The sequence below is a fragment of the Salmo salar genome, chromosome 04, assembly GCF_965601325.2.
Source record: "Salmo salar chromosome 04, fSalSal1, whole genome shotgun sequence".
Taxonomy (NCBI): domain Eukaryota; kingdom Metazoa; phylum Chordata; class Actinopteri; order Salmoniformes; family Salmonidae; genus Salmo; species Salmo salar.
The window spans coordinates 60,035,950-60,054,237 of record NC_138294.1 but is presented as its reverse complement, the minus strand read 5'-3'; the positions used below and the strand labels follow the sequence as shown (position 1 = coordinate 60,054,237).

Genomic DNA, 18,288 nt, shown 5'->3' with positions numbered 1-18,288 from the left:
AAGCTTCATGGTTTATATGGCCTTGGATCCCATATCAAAGGTGTGGCAATTCTTACATTCTCCAATCCTTAACAGAGCGGACAGCTGTATTCAGCTGAAGTCTGACAAAAAAAAAACATCCAATTACTTCATTAAAACATGCTTTATAATCAAACATTTTCTATATGAATAAAGACAAGGGTACTCTTAATATAGCCTAATTTAAATGCCAATAGAATTTCCTCAAAATAATTAAGGCTTATAGCACCATCTTGTGACTCAAATCAATTTACTCATTATGGTAGGCCTAACACTGCAATGTGACAAGTCATATACAATAAGAACGTTGGGTCTTTTTATAACTTTTTATTATTTTTTTGGACAAATATATGAATGTTTAACTCTTAAGGAGACAGTATTTGGAGAATTCTTTACAGAAAATGAACTCTCCTAAATAGACAGGAAACCTAGGAAATCATCATAAAACATCTACATGATAGAACTAACCATTTCGATTTGTGCCAAGGAAGAGAATGATACAACTTATTAATTGACAGTGAATTGATGAAAGTGATTCTTAAATTCAGTCCAATGTTATTTGGTGCTGACAAAAATAAACATTCTTTCAAAAAGCCTGATGGGACTGTCATTTTCAGACATCTGAATTCTTATGGTTCATTGGGTTGACTGTTAGTTATGCATAAAGGCACACACACGCATTGGTAACCCTCAGTTGAGCATTGCTATTTTTGGCAAGACATTGGTCCCATTAGGCAGTACAATTATCCAAACAACTTAAAAAATATATACGCTTGCAGGAAAACAAATAAAATGATCAAAATATTTAGATCATTCATGTATGCAGGGAAATGTCTTCTAGTAAGTTAAAAACTGTATTGAGACCTAAATTAGGTTGGATATTTACTCAAGGATACAGTGGGTCAGCAGTATAGGACACCAATTCAGAAACCTGCTTTATGCTAATGAGAGCTTGAGGGAACACCTACTTTTTACAGAGGATGAAGTTCTGAAATTGACCTGGTCTCCTGCTGTATGAACACCTGGAGGCTTCTCTTTCCCTGCCTGAAGGTACTCTCCCTCCGGGAAAATGGTAGTATGACAAGGAGCCTTAGGAGGGTTTCAATGTTACTAAAGCTCCTAATGTCTGATGCCTTCAGAGTGTCGAGCACAGTGGCTGGAAGATACCCGGACATGGGATCCAACCACTTCTCTCTCCAAGATTTCATCTCTGTGGGGAGTGAGGCCAGGTCAGGCATGTCATCTTTGTACATGCGGAAAACGTGGGCATTTACACTGCTGTTTTCCACCTTTGACATGGCATAAGGCACAATCTCCAGGCACCTCAGGGTACTGAGGACCTTCTCTGTGAAGAGCTCACTGACCTCAACAATGGAGTGTTCTACCACTTTCTGACTCACCGCCATTTTGTAAAACTGACTCAGGGGTTCTAGTAGCCCAGAGTGCAACAGCGTTATCTGCAGCTTGGAAGCTAAAGCGACAGCTTCCTCATACCAGGCCTTGTGATGTGTGTCGATATCGCTCTTCAATTCATTGAGGGAAGTTAGCAGGTCAGGCAAGCTATTCATAGCTAGCAACACATCTAGAGGTTTGCCCTGAAGAGATTGGCTCAGCTTTTTGGTCAAACTCAGGACATTCTTCAGCACGACAGCCGAGAAGATGAACTCAAAACTTCTGACTTTATTAAAGTACAGCAGTGCTTGGCCACTCCCTGAGCTACTCTCCTCACTTTTCTGCTCATTCAAGCACAGCATCACTACCTCAAGAAGCTCTACCATCAACTCATGCATTTCATGACTTTTCTCCCAGTTCTTAATAAGCTTGTCCCTATGCTCATTACCCTTCCCTTCATCATGTTGGAACATGGCAATGATCATGTCCTCCAGTTTGGTCTGTCGTTCTGTGTCCTCTGTGAGCCATTGTAACATGTTTTCTACAGACGCTGCACAGTCCGCTGCTGCCACTGCAGGAGATGACCTGGCTAGCCACACATTCAGAGACAGAGCAGAGCTGACTGTTCGCATGGCCAGGGGGTATTTCTGGGATATTACAGCAGAAACAGCCCTCATCTGAGACCCTACCTCACCAACACTTAGCAAAGCCTGCCCTCTACAGTACTCCATGTTGAGCCCCAATTTCTCTGATAAGGCTGTTTCAATAGCATCAGCCAAGACAGCAGTTTCCTGGCTGAACGGGATGAAAGCTACAGTCTCCTCGCACTGAGTGTCCTGTTTGTCCAAGTACCTGATGCACAGGGGGACGTAGAGCTGTCCCTCAATCTCAACTGCCCGTTCCGTTATTATTGTAAAGAACTGTGAGTCCCAGAGTTCCTTGAGGATTTCCTCACGCACAGGTGGGTCGTAGAAAGACATGGCCTGCTTCTGACCTATGACCCCATCCTCTACTATCACAACACCGTCCTCTGGCTTCACGCCGTCCTCGGCTAACACAATGTCCACTGCTTTTACATCGTCCTCTGCAAACATGACTTCCTCTGTTATCACGCAGACTTCTACTTTCCCGCCGCCCCCGGCCCCCACAACGTCCTCAGCGATCACAACGTCCTCAGTGATCACAATGTCTTCCTTTATCACAGCATCTTCCACTTTCACATAGTACTCTGCCTCATCCTCTGCCTTCAGCTTTCCTGCAGGGAGTTGATCTGACATACCAGCTTGGTGTTCCTCAACTGCCTGCTCATGTCTTCCATCAGGGATTACATCCAAAGCTCTAAAATCTAAAACGCACACACAGTTAAACCACCTCCCCCCTTTCCCTCATTTTCACTCCCCTAAAACATGTTGCTTTATGATACCATATTCTACATGAACCATGTAATAGTATGTCATGAATGTTCATATGATTTAACATTTTCACTTACCACCTTCCAGCTTCAGACCTTCAATTTGTTTCTTCACCTAAATCATAAAATAGAAATCAGTACATTTACAACAATGTTTAATATGTATGTCTTGTCAAGGGGTGAGTAGTGGTGTTGATGTATTGTTTCCTGTTATTATCTGTCTGTTTGTAACTGAAAATGTATGAATAAAATATTGGAAAAAATGATGCATACCTATACCTATAAAATCTGTCATAAATACATCAGTATTGGAATGATAAAAGGAGTATTGCTGTTAATGTACCTGCTCAAGACATGGGCTGCTTTCTGGGTCAACTTCGATGCACTTCTCAATGACCTCCCCTAGTCTTTGAACAGTTGGGTAATGCATAAGAAGCATCACAGTGTCTGTTTTACTGCCCTTGCAGACCGTGTTCTTCAGCAGAGCCCTCATGGAGTTCAGGGTGGTTTTCATCAGGTCCCACTCCATACTGACGCTCGGTAGAACAGCCACCAGTCTAAGCAGTCTGGTCACTGTGGGATGGCATTGAGACTCAGCATGAAGCAGTATCTCAGAGATAGAAGCTGGTGGTGAGAGGTCTTGATATTTATCTTTCCAGACAGAGGCCCAGTTACTGATATCCTGCTCTGCTGTGTCAGGGTCAGGGAGGTCAGACAGGTAGAGACTGTATAGCTTGTCTGTTGACTCTGCGCGGATTGGCTCTGAAATGGGCTGTGGATTGCAGGTGGGGAGCAGAGACAAGATCTTCAGGGCTTTTAAGTGACTGTCGGAGAAGTTGTACTTCATTTCATCAACGAGGCTGCTCAGTAGAGGAACACTCAAGTTGTCCCTGTAGTACGTCTCTGGAGACTCATAAGAGTTAGCTTTCTCTGGGAAACACACTTGCTGAGGGGCCACCTTGGATGCTAGTTGAAATGCTTCCTCAAACCAAGGTGAATGTACAGTGCTTATGTTATCCAGCATCTTGTTCAGCGTCTCTATGATCGGTACTATCTTCTCCACTTCACAGATGATGTCAGCAGGGTTACCACAGCGGAAGACAGTGCTGCAGTTCCGAAGAGGAGAACAGGCATTCTTCAGGATGACAAGTGTGACGACGAAATCTGCATCTCTCAAAGCAGTGGCGAGGACCTGTGCATGTAGCGACATAGTTCCAGCATCATGGGCACTAACTGAATCCAAGCAACTCAAGACTCCCTCCAATGTGTCGACTAGGAGATCAAAAAAGTCCTCCCTCTTCTTCCACCTGGAGCAACAGGTTTCTGGAATCTCTTCCAAGGCCTCTCGAGGCGTATTCAGTAACCCATCCACGGCCTGTGCTAGCTCTGCCTCTAGCCCAGGTGACTGGTCAAAAAACAGTACGAGGTCTTCCACAATTCGCAGCATCTTTGTGACAGGTGGGCAGTGTACGCTTCCTGCTAGCCAACAGGCAAGACCACAAGACTCACTGGGTGTGATGACAGACAGAGGATAGCTCTCAAGGAACTCCAAAGACATCTTCTTCAGGCTGTGACAACCTGAGCCCATGCGCATGATTGCTTGTCCACGACACTGACTCATCGGCAATCCCCAGTCTTCAGTTAGAGTCGTAGAGAGATTCTTGGCTTGAACATCAACATCACAGGTTTCAAAAAATCGCAAAAAACCAATGAGATCTACCTTGGGGGCACATTGCCCAACATATCTGACAAAGACAGGCAGATAGCTCTTATTAGCAATTACAACGGGTTTATCTGTGATAAGAGAAAAGAAGGGGGACTCCTGTATTTCTGAGAGTATGACTTCCCTGATGGATTTTGTAAGAAGCTGTACCATTTCCTCCTCTCCTACGTTACACGTGAACTTTCCATCTCTTCCAAACCAGTGGCACATGCCGAGATCCTGGATGAGAAGGTCTTGATCTTCTTTGGAGAGTTCGGAAAGCTGGCACTTATTTTTCCCCAAACGTGCAGCCTGTCTGAACACTGCTTCTAAACTCTGTCGATTATCGCCAGTGTGCCCATTCTCATCCACTGCTTTCATTTCCTTGTCTTTTTTCTTGTCAGAAGACTGTTGATCCTCAAGCTCCTCTGTTCCATCTTTGTCATGATCCACTGAAAATATGAAAACGGTGAATCAGTCAATTGACTCTTCTACCATAGAGTTCATGTCATTAAAGTGGAAAAATAATTGAGAATAAAATGAATGTGATCGTAAGGTGAATGAGAACAAGTGTTTCACTTGACAAAACCTGGGCCCATCCCTATTACAAAAATATACTAAATGGTAACAGTGTTATTACATAGTTATTAGCTAATAAATACTTAATGATCACATGGGGATTAACTGAAACAAAGCTTTGCCATCACATACCTTCCATGTTGGCTTCAGAGTTCTTCATCAGACTTTTGGATTCCTTATCCTGTGAATTTGTTTTTCAATAGACATTATTAAAAGGAAATAATCTATTTAAAAAGGACATCTCTGTACAGGATGCTCTGAAAGACTGCATTACATATTAAAAAAAAATATATATATTTTTTCATGGAAATGTATTTTGAAAACTTACCAAGCAGATACCCTCTAAAGCCTGGGGAGTGACCTTCAAGCACTTAGTCACCATCCGGTCCAGATCTCTGCTGAAGTTGGTTCCCACCTGCAGCATGGCCAGACATGGGGACCTGTCCTTGGAGTTGGTGTTCCTCAGGTATTCCTGGAACATCTTGTGGCGCATCGCTTCCCCACAGTTCTCCAGTACCGTGCTGGGTAACACAGACATGATCCTCAGCAGTGTGTTGATGTTCCCAAAGTATTGCATGAGTGGCAGACGGAGAGTCTGAAAGATGGTGTCTGGGATGGTCACTGACGCAACTTTGGTCTTCCACTTCACCCTCCAGCAGCACAACTCTGTGAAGAAGTTGTCAGAGTCAGGCAGATCACTGGCGTAGAGTGGAGGCTTTGACCTCAGGATCTCAAACATGTAACTCACAGTCACAGAGCAGGGAACCAGGGATAAGAAGTTTAGGGCCTCTTTGTGGTCCTCAGAGAAATGATCCTTCACAGCATTTGTGAGGTTGTCCACTAGGGGCACACTCAGTGAATCTTTGTAATACAGAGCTGGCTTGATCATGCCATCCCTGGCCGCAGATGAATTATCAGGCACTTTTATCTGCACAACCAGACTCTGGGCAAGGGCACAGGCTTCGTCAAACCAATTCTGGTGAAAGACCTTGATGTTTGTTTTGACCCTGTTGAGAGTAGCCACTATACCACTGATCTGGCAGAGCTGGGATGCTGCGCTAAAATGATCCTTCTGGAGTCCTGCACTCAGCTCCCTGGTAAAGGACGAGGCATTCTTCAGGGCTACCATGGGAACAATGAAATCAAAGTCCCTTATCAAACGCAGCAGTGCTCCAGCTTTTAGAGAGAGTGAAGATTTCCATCTCTGTGGGTTGCTCTTGATTTTCTCCAAACATTCAACAAGGGGCTCCAGCATCTGCACAAAGACTTCATAGGAATCGTGCTTCTCCTGCCAGACGGTACAGAACTTCCCCTGCAATTCTTGAACCTTTTCATAGCTTTCCCTAAGACCAAATGCAATGACATGATCCAGCTGTTTCTCAAGGATAGGCGTGCTCCCAAAAAACATCAACACCTCTTCAAAAACATCCAGGGCTCGTTTGACTGACGGCACAGGGGTGGACTTTGACCACCATGTGTTAAATGAGTAACAAGAGCTGTGTGTGCATATTGCAAGGGGGTACTTTTCCTGGATTTTGCAGGCAAAGGCTTTCAGCTTGTAGGAGACATCACCGGATCCTAGGTAGGCTTGACCTCTGCAGTAACACAAATCGAGACACCACTCTTTGGTGACAATTTCCAATATGCGCTCTGACATGGCATCGCAGTCAAGATCCACATCCAGAAAACCCATGAGCTCCAATCGCATGACATCAAAACTGTCCACAAACCTGAGGAAGAGGGGAAGATATTTTTTCTCCCCTAACTTCACAACGCGGTCAATGAACAGAGAGAAAAAGGAAGTGCCCACTTCCAAAAGTATTCCTTCTCTGACCGCATCCTCGCATACTCTGAGAACTTCTTTCATCTCAGACTTCGATACATATTTCAATGTGTCTTCAACCTCGCCATCCTGTTCAGCAGAGGCCTCACCAGGCTGTCTGCTCTGGCTGTTATATGCAGCTGTCACAGCAGCCTGCAGAGCAGATTTGAGCGCCTCCTTATTAGTCTCTGAGGCTACGCATTTCGGTTGCTCCACTCTCTCCATCTCTAAGGCCATTTCCTGTGGTTCTTTTTGTGTTTCATCAACATTCTCCTTTAGAGTGTGTTTTCCATCATTCTCAGAGACTGGTTCTGAAATAAAGCAGTCAAAAGCATGAGCCATGAATGATGAATGAATAAACATGGGTATTAAGGCAAATATTTGTATATACACTATGGTGCAATAAATACTATATAATATATATTAATAATATTATTTCCTTACCAGCTGCAGAGTGCATCTCCATCACCTCATCATCCTATGAACATAGAAAATAAAAGCATTAGCAAAATTAAGCTTTTGTTCAGTTACAGAGATCTACAAATGCAAATATTAGTAAAAATAACAACACAAAAGTTAAGAAATATTCAACATCCACTTAGGGTAAGTTCATTTTATGTTTTTCAAATGATTTGAAATCTTCAGTTTGTGTTATTGCTAGGCAAATACTTAAATTAAATACACATGAACAACTTTTATATTAAAATAAACTTACCATATGCAACAACTGCAATATGTCAGGATGCTTCTCCACATAGGACTCCACCATGTCTTCAACATTGAAGTGCACATCTTGATTGACATAGACAAATGCCATGTTGCACAGTCTCTGATCCTCCGGTGTGGCTTTCAGGTAGGACTGGTACCGCTCCAGCACCATGTTGTACTGCCCATACACATCTGCCTCTGCGTTCACACAGGGGATGGTGCCCAGAACTCTCAGCAGGCTCTGCACATTTGGGTAAAATGCAATGTCTGGGATTTTCAATGTTGCAAACACTGTTGTGGGCAGGATCCTCCGCTTGCTAGCATGTCTCCACTTCACCTCCCAGCAACCAAGCTCATCGTAAAACGTGTCGGGCCGAGCAAGGTTGTTCAAGTTCGCATCCGCCACTTTATCCCTGCGGATACTGAAATTGTGGTCAGCCATATAAGACGGCACCAACGAGAGCCATCTCAGAATCCGAACCATCTCAGTGCTAAACACCCTCTTCACCTCCGCAACAAGGTACTGTAAGATCTGCCTGCTCAGAGTCTCTCTGTAGAAATCCTCTAGAGAGGTTTCAGTTGCACCTGCCTCGCCAGTATCAGGTGAGCTCTCCTCCGACCTAGCGACCTCCACTCCCAGCTTTTTAGCCCTGCCCACTGCATCAGAAAACCACTTCCTGTGGAATATTGCTATCTCCTGCAGATGTTTGTTGACCAGCTTTAAGGCGTTGGAGATTGTGTACTGCAAGGTGCTGCTGATGCTGATGGCTCCCCTGAGACTCGGGTTGAGGATGCTCACACAACAGAGGGTATTCTTCAGAACAACCAGGGTGATGAGAAAATTGAAGTTCTTTAGGATCGGCTTGAGCTTGGCCATCTGCTCACAAGTAGCAGTGTCTGCGTTCGCAGCCGAGCACACCTCATTGATGCAGGCGAGGAATGGCTCAAGAATGTCCAACATGGTATGGAAGGCATCAACACCATACTCCCAGGTGTTCTGGCAAGCCTCTGTGATCCTGTCCACTTCACCTTTAAGGTGGCCGTAAGATGACTTGATCTTCCCTTCCAGTCTTTCCCAAAGATCTGGGGACCCTCTAAGCATTGTGGCGACCTCCTCCACGGTGTTCACAACCTTCTGGATGGAAGGCATGGGCATGGAGCGGATGAGCCACATGTTAAAGGCGTATGGGTCACTAGGTGCTAGCACTACCTGAGGAAACTCCAGCAGAATCCTGCTGGTGAGATCTTTCATTTTCTGACATAGAATGCCTGTGGTCAGGTAGGTGAGTCCTCGACAATGCTCCATCCGCAGCCCCCACTTATTCCGTATTTCTGAGAGCAGCATGTAAAACAAACCCTCAGCATCTGCATCACAGGGCAGGAACCCCATGAGGTGTTTCTGAGGGAAACCTGCCACAGTGACGGACCTGATGAAAACTGGGATCTGATATTTTCCCTCTATGTTTGTGACATCTTGCAGCAGAATGGAGAAAAAACGTGCCAACCTTAAACTGTTCCGGATCTCCTCCCGCATGAGGTTTTCACTGAACTGGAGGACTTCTTTCTGGTCAATTCTTTCAACACAGATGGGGTTGAGAGACTGTTGTCCCCTGTGGCCTCCCATCGGCTCATCAGTGTTTGGGTTTGCATTATTCCCTATGCTGAATCCAGTGAAGGCAAGAGTTTCCTTGAAGTAGACTTTAAGGATTTCCTTTGCTTTGGAGTTGGAGACATCCTCGCTCCTTTGGTCCTCTTGCTGTAGATCACATGTTGCACTATTCTCTCCTGGCTTATCTTTCACCTCAGTTGGAGCATCTTCTGAAGTAAAGGAGAAAACATGGACATGTGATTGAATTTTTTTAATTGAATAAATATGTTGAGACATTTCTACAAATATCCTATTAAAAGGGTGTACTTTTCTTAGAGAGCTATCCTAATAGAGACCACATGACTATGCACTGCCATGAAGTTATGAACCAATTACTTAAATGTCATTTTTGGTAGGAAAATAGATTGCTAAATATGGGAATCTTAAATTGTTATGGTAAAACAAACGAGAAAAAGAAATTGATTTACCAAACCAATCACCTTTAGCTTTCTTCAAGGTTGCAAACTCCACCTCACTCTAAAGGAATAAAATATATAATTAGCTGTAGACTGGAGTTAATGCAATAGGATCAGATAATACACAGATCAGGTTAGGATGACTATATATATATATATATATATATATACACACACTTACTGAGATCAGGTTAGGATGACTACATATACACACTTACTGAGATCAGGTTAGGATGACTATATGGGGTACAACATTGTGTGGTTTAAACATGACAGAATACTTACAGGTTCTCTTATTCTCTTATTCCCGTTGCGGCCTGATGGATTGTTCAAATGGCTTGTAAAATCAAATATGGTTGGCATAGCACCCTCTTTCAAGGATGTTCTTAAATTGCTCTGAAAAAGAAACAAGCAAATCCTTATTATGACTACTTTATTGCCACTGTTGCATGCCTGACAGTAAGAACCTCCAGTGAGAAGCAGAACCTTTTAATAGTGATAAAACCTTATTTTCAATGACGACCTACTTAGTGGCCTTCAGAAAAACCGAGTGCATTATGATTAAGCTAGTCCCAACAAAGGTCTACATGACTTAAACCTCACATCACACAGTACGTGGGAGACATATTCTACTACAGTTTTTTTATTATCCTAAGCACGTGAGAAGACGTTATTTGGGGTGTGCAAGAGTTTTTATTCTGAAATCCATTAACAAAAGAATATGATATATTGCACAAGCTAGCTTAGCTAGCAAGCTCGGGAGGTGTTTCAATGGAGCAACTTAGCTAGCTTGCTAATGAGCAATAACATAACTTTAAAAGTGCAGTTAATAAGGGATTGCACACTATTTAAGCCAGCATCCCAAACCCGCTCATTGGGTCTATTGGCTAATGCATAGATGAGGCAGCTCCTGAATAGATAGTCTAACTCAAGTCCCCACTATTACTGAACAACAAAACAACTGAATGAAAGTATAAAAGGAATGCTTTTTGTAAATATAAATGGTTTCTTCAGTAGATACTTACATCACAACAGATCAAGGAAGGCTCAAAATGATTTGCACATATTCTGAAGGAATTGTGCAACTCCTCAGGGGTTTTTGGCTCCAAGTCAGTTCGATGACAATTATTCAACCATTGTTTACATCTGAAAGGAAGAATTAACAGGATAAAATTTCAGAACTGCAATATGGATAGGCCTGCCCCTAGCCCATGTTATACACCTTGATGAACGAGGTAAATCTGCATATCACTAGCAAACCATGTACCTGTTTAGCGAAAATGGAAGGTATATCCGTAATCAGTAGAACATTGTGATTAAAAAGGCATCACCGAGCAGTGCCCAAGAAAGAATTCAATCCAATTGTTAGATGCTACCACCACCCCCCCCCCAAACCAAAATCAAATATTCTAATCTAATTAGTGTTTTCAGTAGTTAATTACTTTTTTTGCCATGTAACGGTGGAGCCAACTACTGGAAATACACACCACTTTTCCTTTCTTTAATCAGCATCAGACCTGCCTAATTCTCTCTAGAGACAGTTTGTGTTTAACGGGCTAAATTACACATTCTGTTAACATCTGACCCCAGACTGATTTGTTCTTGTAATGTAGTCTGCTAAATTACTAAAATGTAAATCTGAAACGTCAGACACTCTTATCCAGAAGATGTTCTCATTGCAAGTTAAAGCGTACTGTTTGCTAGCTTGATATGTGTAGTAATGTTATTCAAATCAGAAATCTATTTGCATTGCATTCTGGATAAATTGCACAGGTTTGATGGCACAAGCAGGGAGCCCAGACAACAGACAATTGCTGTAGTCCAAACGGGATATGATAAATGCCTGGATTAGGACCTGCGCAGTTGCTTGTGTATATTTGTAAACAACAGCTGGTTCACGAAATCTAATATTAAGCAAGTCTCGAGGTTTTGCTCGCCTGAGGTAGAGTATCTCATGATAAGCTGTAGACCACACTATTTACCAAGAGAGTTTATCTATATTTTTTCGTAGCTGTCTATTCACCATCACAAACCGATGCTGGCACTAAGACCACACAATGAGCTGTATAAGGTCATAGGCAAACAGAAAAACGCTCATCCAGAGGCCTAGTGGCCGGGGACTTTAATGCAGGGAAACAAATCCGTTTTACCTAATTTCTACCAGCATGTTAAATGTGCAACCAGAGGAAAAAAACTAGACCAACTTTACTCCACACACAGAGACGTGTACAAAGCTCTCCCTCGCACTCCATTTGGCAAATCTGACCATAACTATCCTCCTGATTCGTGCTCACAAGCAAAAACTAAAGTAGGAAGAACCAGTGACTCAGTTAATAAAGTGGTCAGATGAAACAGCTGCTAAGCTACAGGACTATTTTGCTAGCACAGACTGGAACATGTTCCAGGATTCTTCCGATGGCATTGAGGAATACACCACAGTTACTGGCTTCATCAATAAATGCATTGATGATGTCGTCCCCAGTGACCGTACGTACATACCCCAACCAAAAGCCATGGCTTACAGGCAACATCCTCACTAAGCTAAAGGGTAGAGCTGCCGCTTTCAAGGAGCAGGACTCTAACCCGGACGTTTATAAGAGATCCCGTTATGACCTCCGACGAACAATCAAACAGGCAAAGCTACACAGGCTCCGACACTCAACGGATGTGGTAGGGCTTGCAAACTATTACAGACTACAAAGGGAGGCACAACCGTGAGCTTCCCAGTGACACGAGCAGACCAAATTAGCTAAATTACTTCTATGCTCCCTTCGAGGCAAGCAACACTGAAGCATGCATAAGAGCATCACCTGTTCCGGATGACTGTGATCACGCTCTCCGTAGCTGATGTGATTAAGACGTTTAAACAGGTCAACATTCACAAGACCACAGGGCCAGACGGATTACCAGAACTTGTACTCTGAGAATGCACTAACCAACTGGCAAGTGTCCTCACTGACATTTTTCAACATGTTCCTGGCTGTGTCTGTAATACCAACATGTTTCAAGCAGACCACCATAGTGTTCTTGGGCACAGGGACTAAGGTAACCTGCCTAAATGAATACCGACCCATAGCACTCACATCTGTAGACATGAAGTGCTTTGAAAGGCTGGTCATGGCTCACAACAACACTACTACCCCAGAAACCCTAGACCCACTCCAATTTCCATACCACCCAAACAGATCCACAGATTATGCAATCTCTATTGCACGCCACACTGGCCTTTCCCACCTGGACAAAAGGAACACCTACGTGAGAATGCTGTTCATTGACTACAGCTCAGCGTTCAACAGCATAGTGTCCTCAAAGCTCATCACTAAGCTAAGGACCCTGGGACTAAACACCTCCTTCTGCAACTGGATCCTGGACTTTTGCCACATCTGCCACACTGATCATCAACACAGGGCCCCTCAGGGGTGCGTGCCTAGTCCCCTCCTGTACTCCCTCTTCACCCATGACTGCATGGCCAGGCATGACTCCAACACCATCATTAAGTTTGGCAATGACACAACCGTGGTAGGCCTGATCAGCGACAACGATGAGACAGCCTATTTGGAGGTAAGAGACCTGGCCGTGTGGTGCCAGGATAACAACAACTCCCTCAATGTGATCAAGACAAAATGAGATGATTGTGGACTACAGGAAAAGGAGGACCAAGCACACCCCCATTCTCACTGACGGGCTCCAGTGGAGCAGGTTGAGAGCTTCAAGTTCCTTGTTGTCCACATCACCAACAACCTATCATGGTTCAAACACACCAAGACAGTTGTAAAGAGGGCACGACAAAGCCTATTCCCCCTCAGGAGACTGAAAAGATTTGGCATGGGTCCTCAGATCCTCAAAAAGCTCAACAGCTCCACCATTGAGAGTATCCTGACTGGTTTCATCACTGCCTTGTATGTCAACTGCTCGCCCTCCGACCGCAAGGCACTAGAGAGGGTAGTGTGTACGGCCCAGTACATCACTGGGGCCAAGGTTCCTGCCATCCAGGACCTCGATACCAGGCGGTGTCAGAGGAAGGCCCTAAAAATGGTTAAAGACCCCAGCCACAGACTATTCTCTTTGATACCGCACGGCAAGCGGTAACGGAGCGCTCACAAGGTCCAAAAGGCTTCTTAACATTTTCCAACCCCAAGCCATAAGTCTCCTGAACAGCTAATCAAATGGCTACCCAGACTATTTGCATGGAATTGGGACTTTAAAAAAATCTGTTCCCAACAATCTGGAATTGAATGCTGCATAGTTGTCAAACATCTCAATTTTAAGTGAAACTGATACATTTTACAATTTATACCAGTCATTTTAGGCCATGCAAGGTTTTCATTGGAGCTAGACAAAACAATGAATTCCTTTCTCTTGAGCAATTGTCTTGTCCATTTTTGTGGCAGAGCTGCAGTGAGTTGGTTATACTTTTGTATTGTACACACCTCCTTACACCTTGCTTGTGTGACAATTTTACCATCCTTATTTACAATGCCATTCATAAACATGATACCTTCCTTATAGTTTTCCCCCTCTATCAGTACATTGTAGTTCAGCCATATTATTTGATGTAATATTTGTTCTGTCTGGAGGATGAAACTGTAATTGTAACCAACTCTGTATGGCTTCAATTAAAACAGGGATTCATTATCAATCCACCAGAAATTGTTGGCTTTAATCTGTAGAACAGAAAAAGGCTACATTTTGAACATTGGATGTGCCTCTCTTAGTAGCCTGCTGGAAAACCAGTTTGGATTTAGATATACAATGCCTTCATAAAGTATTAACACCCCTTTACTGTTTAAAATGTGTATTGTGTTACACAGATTTTAAAATGTATTACAATTTAGATTGTCACTGGCCTACACAATAGCCCATAATGTCAAACATGGATTTTTAAAATGCATTATATAGATATATATTTTCTAACTATTAAAAAATGAAAAGCTGAAATGTCTTGAGTCAATAAGTATTCAACCCCTTTGTTATGGCAAGCCAAAATAAGTTCAGGAGTAAACATTTACTTAAGTCACATAATACGATGCATGGACAGTGTTCAATAATAGTGGTTAACATGATTTCTGAACGACTACCAGGTTCAACCACAAAGACCAGGGAGGTTTCCCAATGGCCCCATTGGTAGATGGGTAAAACAAAAATGAAAAAGACATTGAATATCCCTTTGAGCATGGTGAAGTTATTAATTACACTTTGGATGGTGTATGAATATACCCAGTCACTACAAAGATAAAGGTGTCCTTCCTAAATCCGTTCCCAGGGAGGAAGGAAACCGCTCAGGGATTTCACTATGAAGCCAATGATGACTTTAATACAGTTACAGAGTTTGTCTGTGATAGAAAATGGAGGATGGATCAACAACATTGTAGTTACTCCACAATACTAACCTAATTGACAAAGTGAAAAGAAGAAAGCCTGAACAGAATACAAATATTCCAAAAACATGCATCCTGTTTGCAACAAGGCACTAAAGTAATAATGAAAAATATGTGGCAAAGAAATGAACTGTTCTGAATACAAAGTGTTATAGTTGGGGTAAATCCAATTAAACACATTACTGAGTACCACTCTCCATATTTTCAAGCATAGTGGTGGCTGCATCATGTTATGTATGCTTGTAATCGCTAAGGATTGGGGAGTATTTCAGAATAAAAACGAAACCGAATTAAGCTAAACACAGGCAAAATCCTAGAGGAAAACCTGGTTCAGTGTGCTTTCCACTGGGAGATGAATTCGCTTTTCAGCAGGACAATAACCTAAAACACAAGACCAAATCTACACGAGTTGCTTAACAAGAATACAATGAATGTTCATGAGTGGCCGAGTTACAGTTTTGACTTAAATCAGCTTGAAAATATATGTCAAGAACAGAAAATTGTTGTCTAGCAATGATCTTGCTGAATTTTGAAAATAATAATGTGCAAATATTGTACAATCCAGGTGTGCAAAGCACTTAGAGACGTACCCAGAATGACTCAACTGTAATTGCAGCCAAAGGTGAATGTAACATGTATTGACTCAGGGGTGTGAATACTTATGTCCATTTCATTTAATACATTTGCATAAATGTATAAAAACATGTTTCCACTTTGTCATTATGGGGTATGGTGTGTAGATGGGTGAGAGAAAAAAAAATCTATTTAAATCAATTTTGAATTCCGGCTGTAACAAAATGTGGAATAAGTCAAGGGGTATGAATACTTTCTGAAGGCACTGTAATTTTGGTATAATGGAGGCTTTAGCGGTTTAATGCCTTAACATGTTCAACATCATAAAAAACAGGTTTTCCCCAACTCCTAAAAATAAATATACTAAGCACCTACTAAGTAATTAAGTAACAGGTTTCATCTTAAAATCACCCATAAATCCTCTTTTGAGATGGGGAATGGAAGTGTTTTGTGTGCAACAGTGAATTGCAATTGAAAGCATGCTTCACAAAAAAATATGAATTGTTAAAACATTTCTAATCTGTCTATGGGTAAAACTAACAGGGTTAGTTATCCACCACAAAACATCAAATTGCCAAAAAGAGTAGAACTCACCTTTTATGCTATGATTTGACAATTAGATGTTCAATGTTTCTTTAAAAAAATCTATTCCTTTTAAAATATTTTCACCATATTAAAATGAGAGTTCCGTTCACATAACAGGGTTGACCTTAAATTGAGGGACAGACGTAAACGCATCACTAATCACAATAGATAAATAATAATCTTGAGAAATGACTGTCAAATCAACAAAATAACTACGGCTTTACAATGATGGTTAAATGCTTGTGTTAAGTGGGTTAAAATCGTCATAGAAGTCACAGAGGGTGCATGGAGGGACATAAAAAAAATATGTTTTACAGCTAATTTCCTGCAATACTACACATTGTGCTATAGGGTGGAGAGAAATGTTTGCAGTTTTCAATATTATATCTGAGTGAGACTGACTAATAAAATCAAATGGGGGCAACCCCGGCCGGTATCTCGACCATGACTACAAAGTTCCGGTAGCTGGCTGCTAGACTAATTTACCAATCTCAAAAATGTTAGCTAAATGGTCTAATTGAGTGACCATCAGTGAACGTAACAAGAATAAAACAGATGACACACAACCAAATTTCAAAATTGCACCTTGTGTGTACTAATATTCTAACTTGCTACTATTCTAAGTTGAGACCCCGACTGAATTGTTGTTGTTTTTTTATCCAAGGGCCTGGTCTATACTTTGGTGAACCTTGGGGCTGTCCCACACAAGATTTCTGTCCCCAACACGAAAACTTAAAACGAAATAATAAAAACAATACGTATTTTTATACATCTGAAAATAAATGCAAATCAGCTCTGAAAACAAACTGAAACTAAACTTTATTTCAAATAGAAAAACGAATAGAAAAAAAATGACAACCTTGGCCCCATGAACTTACTTCTGTAATATTCCATTTCTAATCACTATTTTCGGGGGATTTATATTCATGAACCTCACACTCATGGACTTCAAATGCATTGTCTCAACATCAGCATATTTGGACCATAATCATGGGGAGGTTGTTATTACCTGCTAGCTACATCAAAGCCAGATAGTATGCTAGCCAATTGTGTTATTTACACAATTGCAAGAGGAAGTTGTCAGATTAAAGATAGTTTGCATAACTTTGTGGGCTCAACAGAGACTACCCTCTCACTAAAACAGACTTTTCGTGGATCCTTAGATAAATAATACTGCATCCGATTCCTCAAACAGAATGTAGCCTTTTAGCAAGCTAATTGGCTAGTTCCATCATTGACATTAACTATTACCATCAACGCTAGCACAAGCTAGGTTAGCTAGCTAGCTGACTCCGTACTGTTTCAATGCTAATTAGGAATACAAAGATAACTGTAAAAGTAGCTTGAGTTAATAAGGGATTGAAAACTATTTAACATAACTTACCCCTTCGGGTCCAAAGGGAATCTGAAAAAGGGGACGTCTGATTTATCTGTGTAGATATTACAATTTGGTGCGGCACAGCGCTTGGGCATTTTGGGATCCATGCACTCACTGGTCGTTCAGAAGTCGTGCATCGTGAAATTAATCAGAAATCCACCCGTTTTGAATCTTTAGCTCAATATTAGCACAAAGTCTTGAAATTAACTTTGTAGCTAAGTTCATTATTTAATTCAGGGAAAAGTTGATTTGTTGCGTGGTGTAGTAAGTTGCCTGTGTGTTCATAAATCAGGAAGAACATCAGTCTTGTCAGCCACACCAGAAAAGTACTTCCGGGTCACGGAATTTCGAAAACGTTCAAAATCAAAGTTCCCTACGTAGCAGAAAAATGTAATTAAAATGTTTTTATTAAGTTGAATGAAAAATAATAATCTTAACATTAATAATGATTATTATTTGTTCATATTTAAGTGACAATTGCATTAAATGTGTGTTTTAAAACATGTTCCAAGGTCAAATATATGCCCCCAAAGTAAATTGTGCATACATTACATATTGGCTTCTAGAGGAAAAATAAATAATTTGTGCCTATGTAAAAGTGGGGTGGGGAGTACTCAGTGGGTACTGTAAAATCTATATATGGGGCTCTGAATAATATGGAGTGTTGCTGGATATGTA

At 41.8% G+C, this 18,288-nt stretch overlaps 1 protein-coding gene across 4 annotated transcripts; it reads right to left on the bottom strand.

The window, feature by feature from the left end:
• Window positions 1–330: 330 nt before the first annotated feature.
• On the bottom strand, window positions 331–17,919 carry LOC106603541 (uncharacterized). Of its 4 annotated transcripts, none has more exons than XM_014197370.3 (11): window positions 17,617–17,919; window positions 10,722–10,842; window positions 9,982–10,092; window positions 9,709–9,757; window positions 7,640–9,450; window positions 7,369–7,402; window positions 5,431–7,235; window positions 5,235–5,283; window positions 3,165–4,975; window positions 2,900–2,936; window positions 331–2,755 (listed from the first exon to the last, which is right to left on the bottom strand). In XM_014197370.3, exons 1-11 carry the CDS (start codon window positions 17,715–17,717, stop codon window positions 990–992), a joined length of 7,695 nt encoding a protein of 2,564 aa, XP_014052845.3. In that variant the 5' UTR covers window positions 17,718–17,919; the 3' UTR covers window positions 331–989. The 4 variants fall into 4 exon arrangements, with proteins under 4 accessions (XP_014052845.3, XP_014052847.3, XP_014052848.3 ...); XM_014197372.3 differs by having other exon boundaries at window positions 7,640–9,447; XM_014197373.3 differs by having other exon boundaries at window positions 9,721–9,757.
• Between the last annotated feature and the right edge of the window lie 369 nt (window positions 17,920–18,288).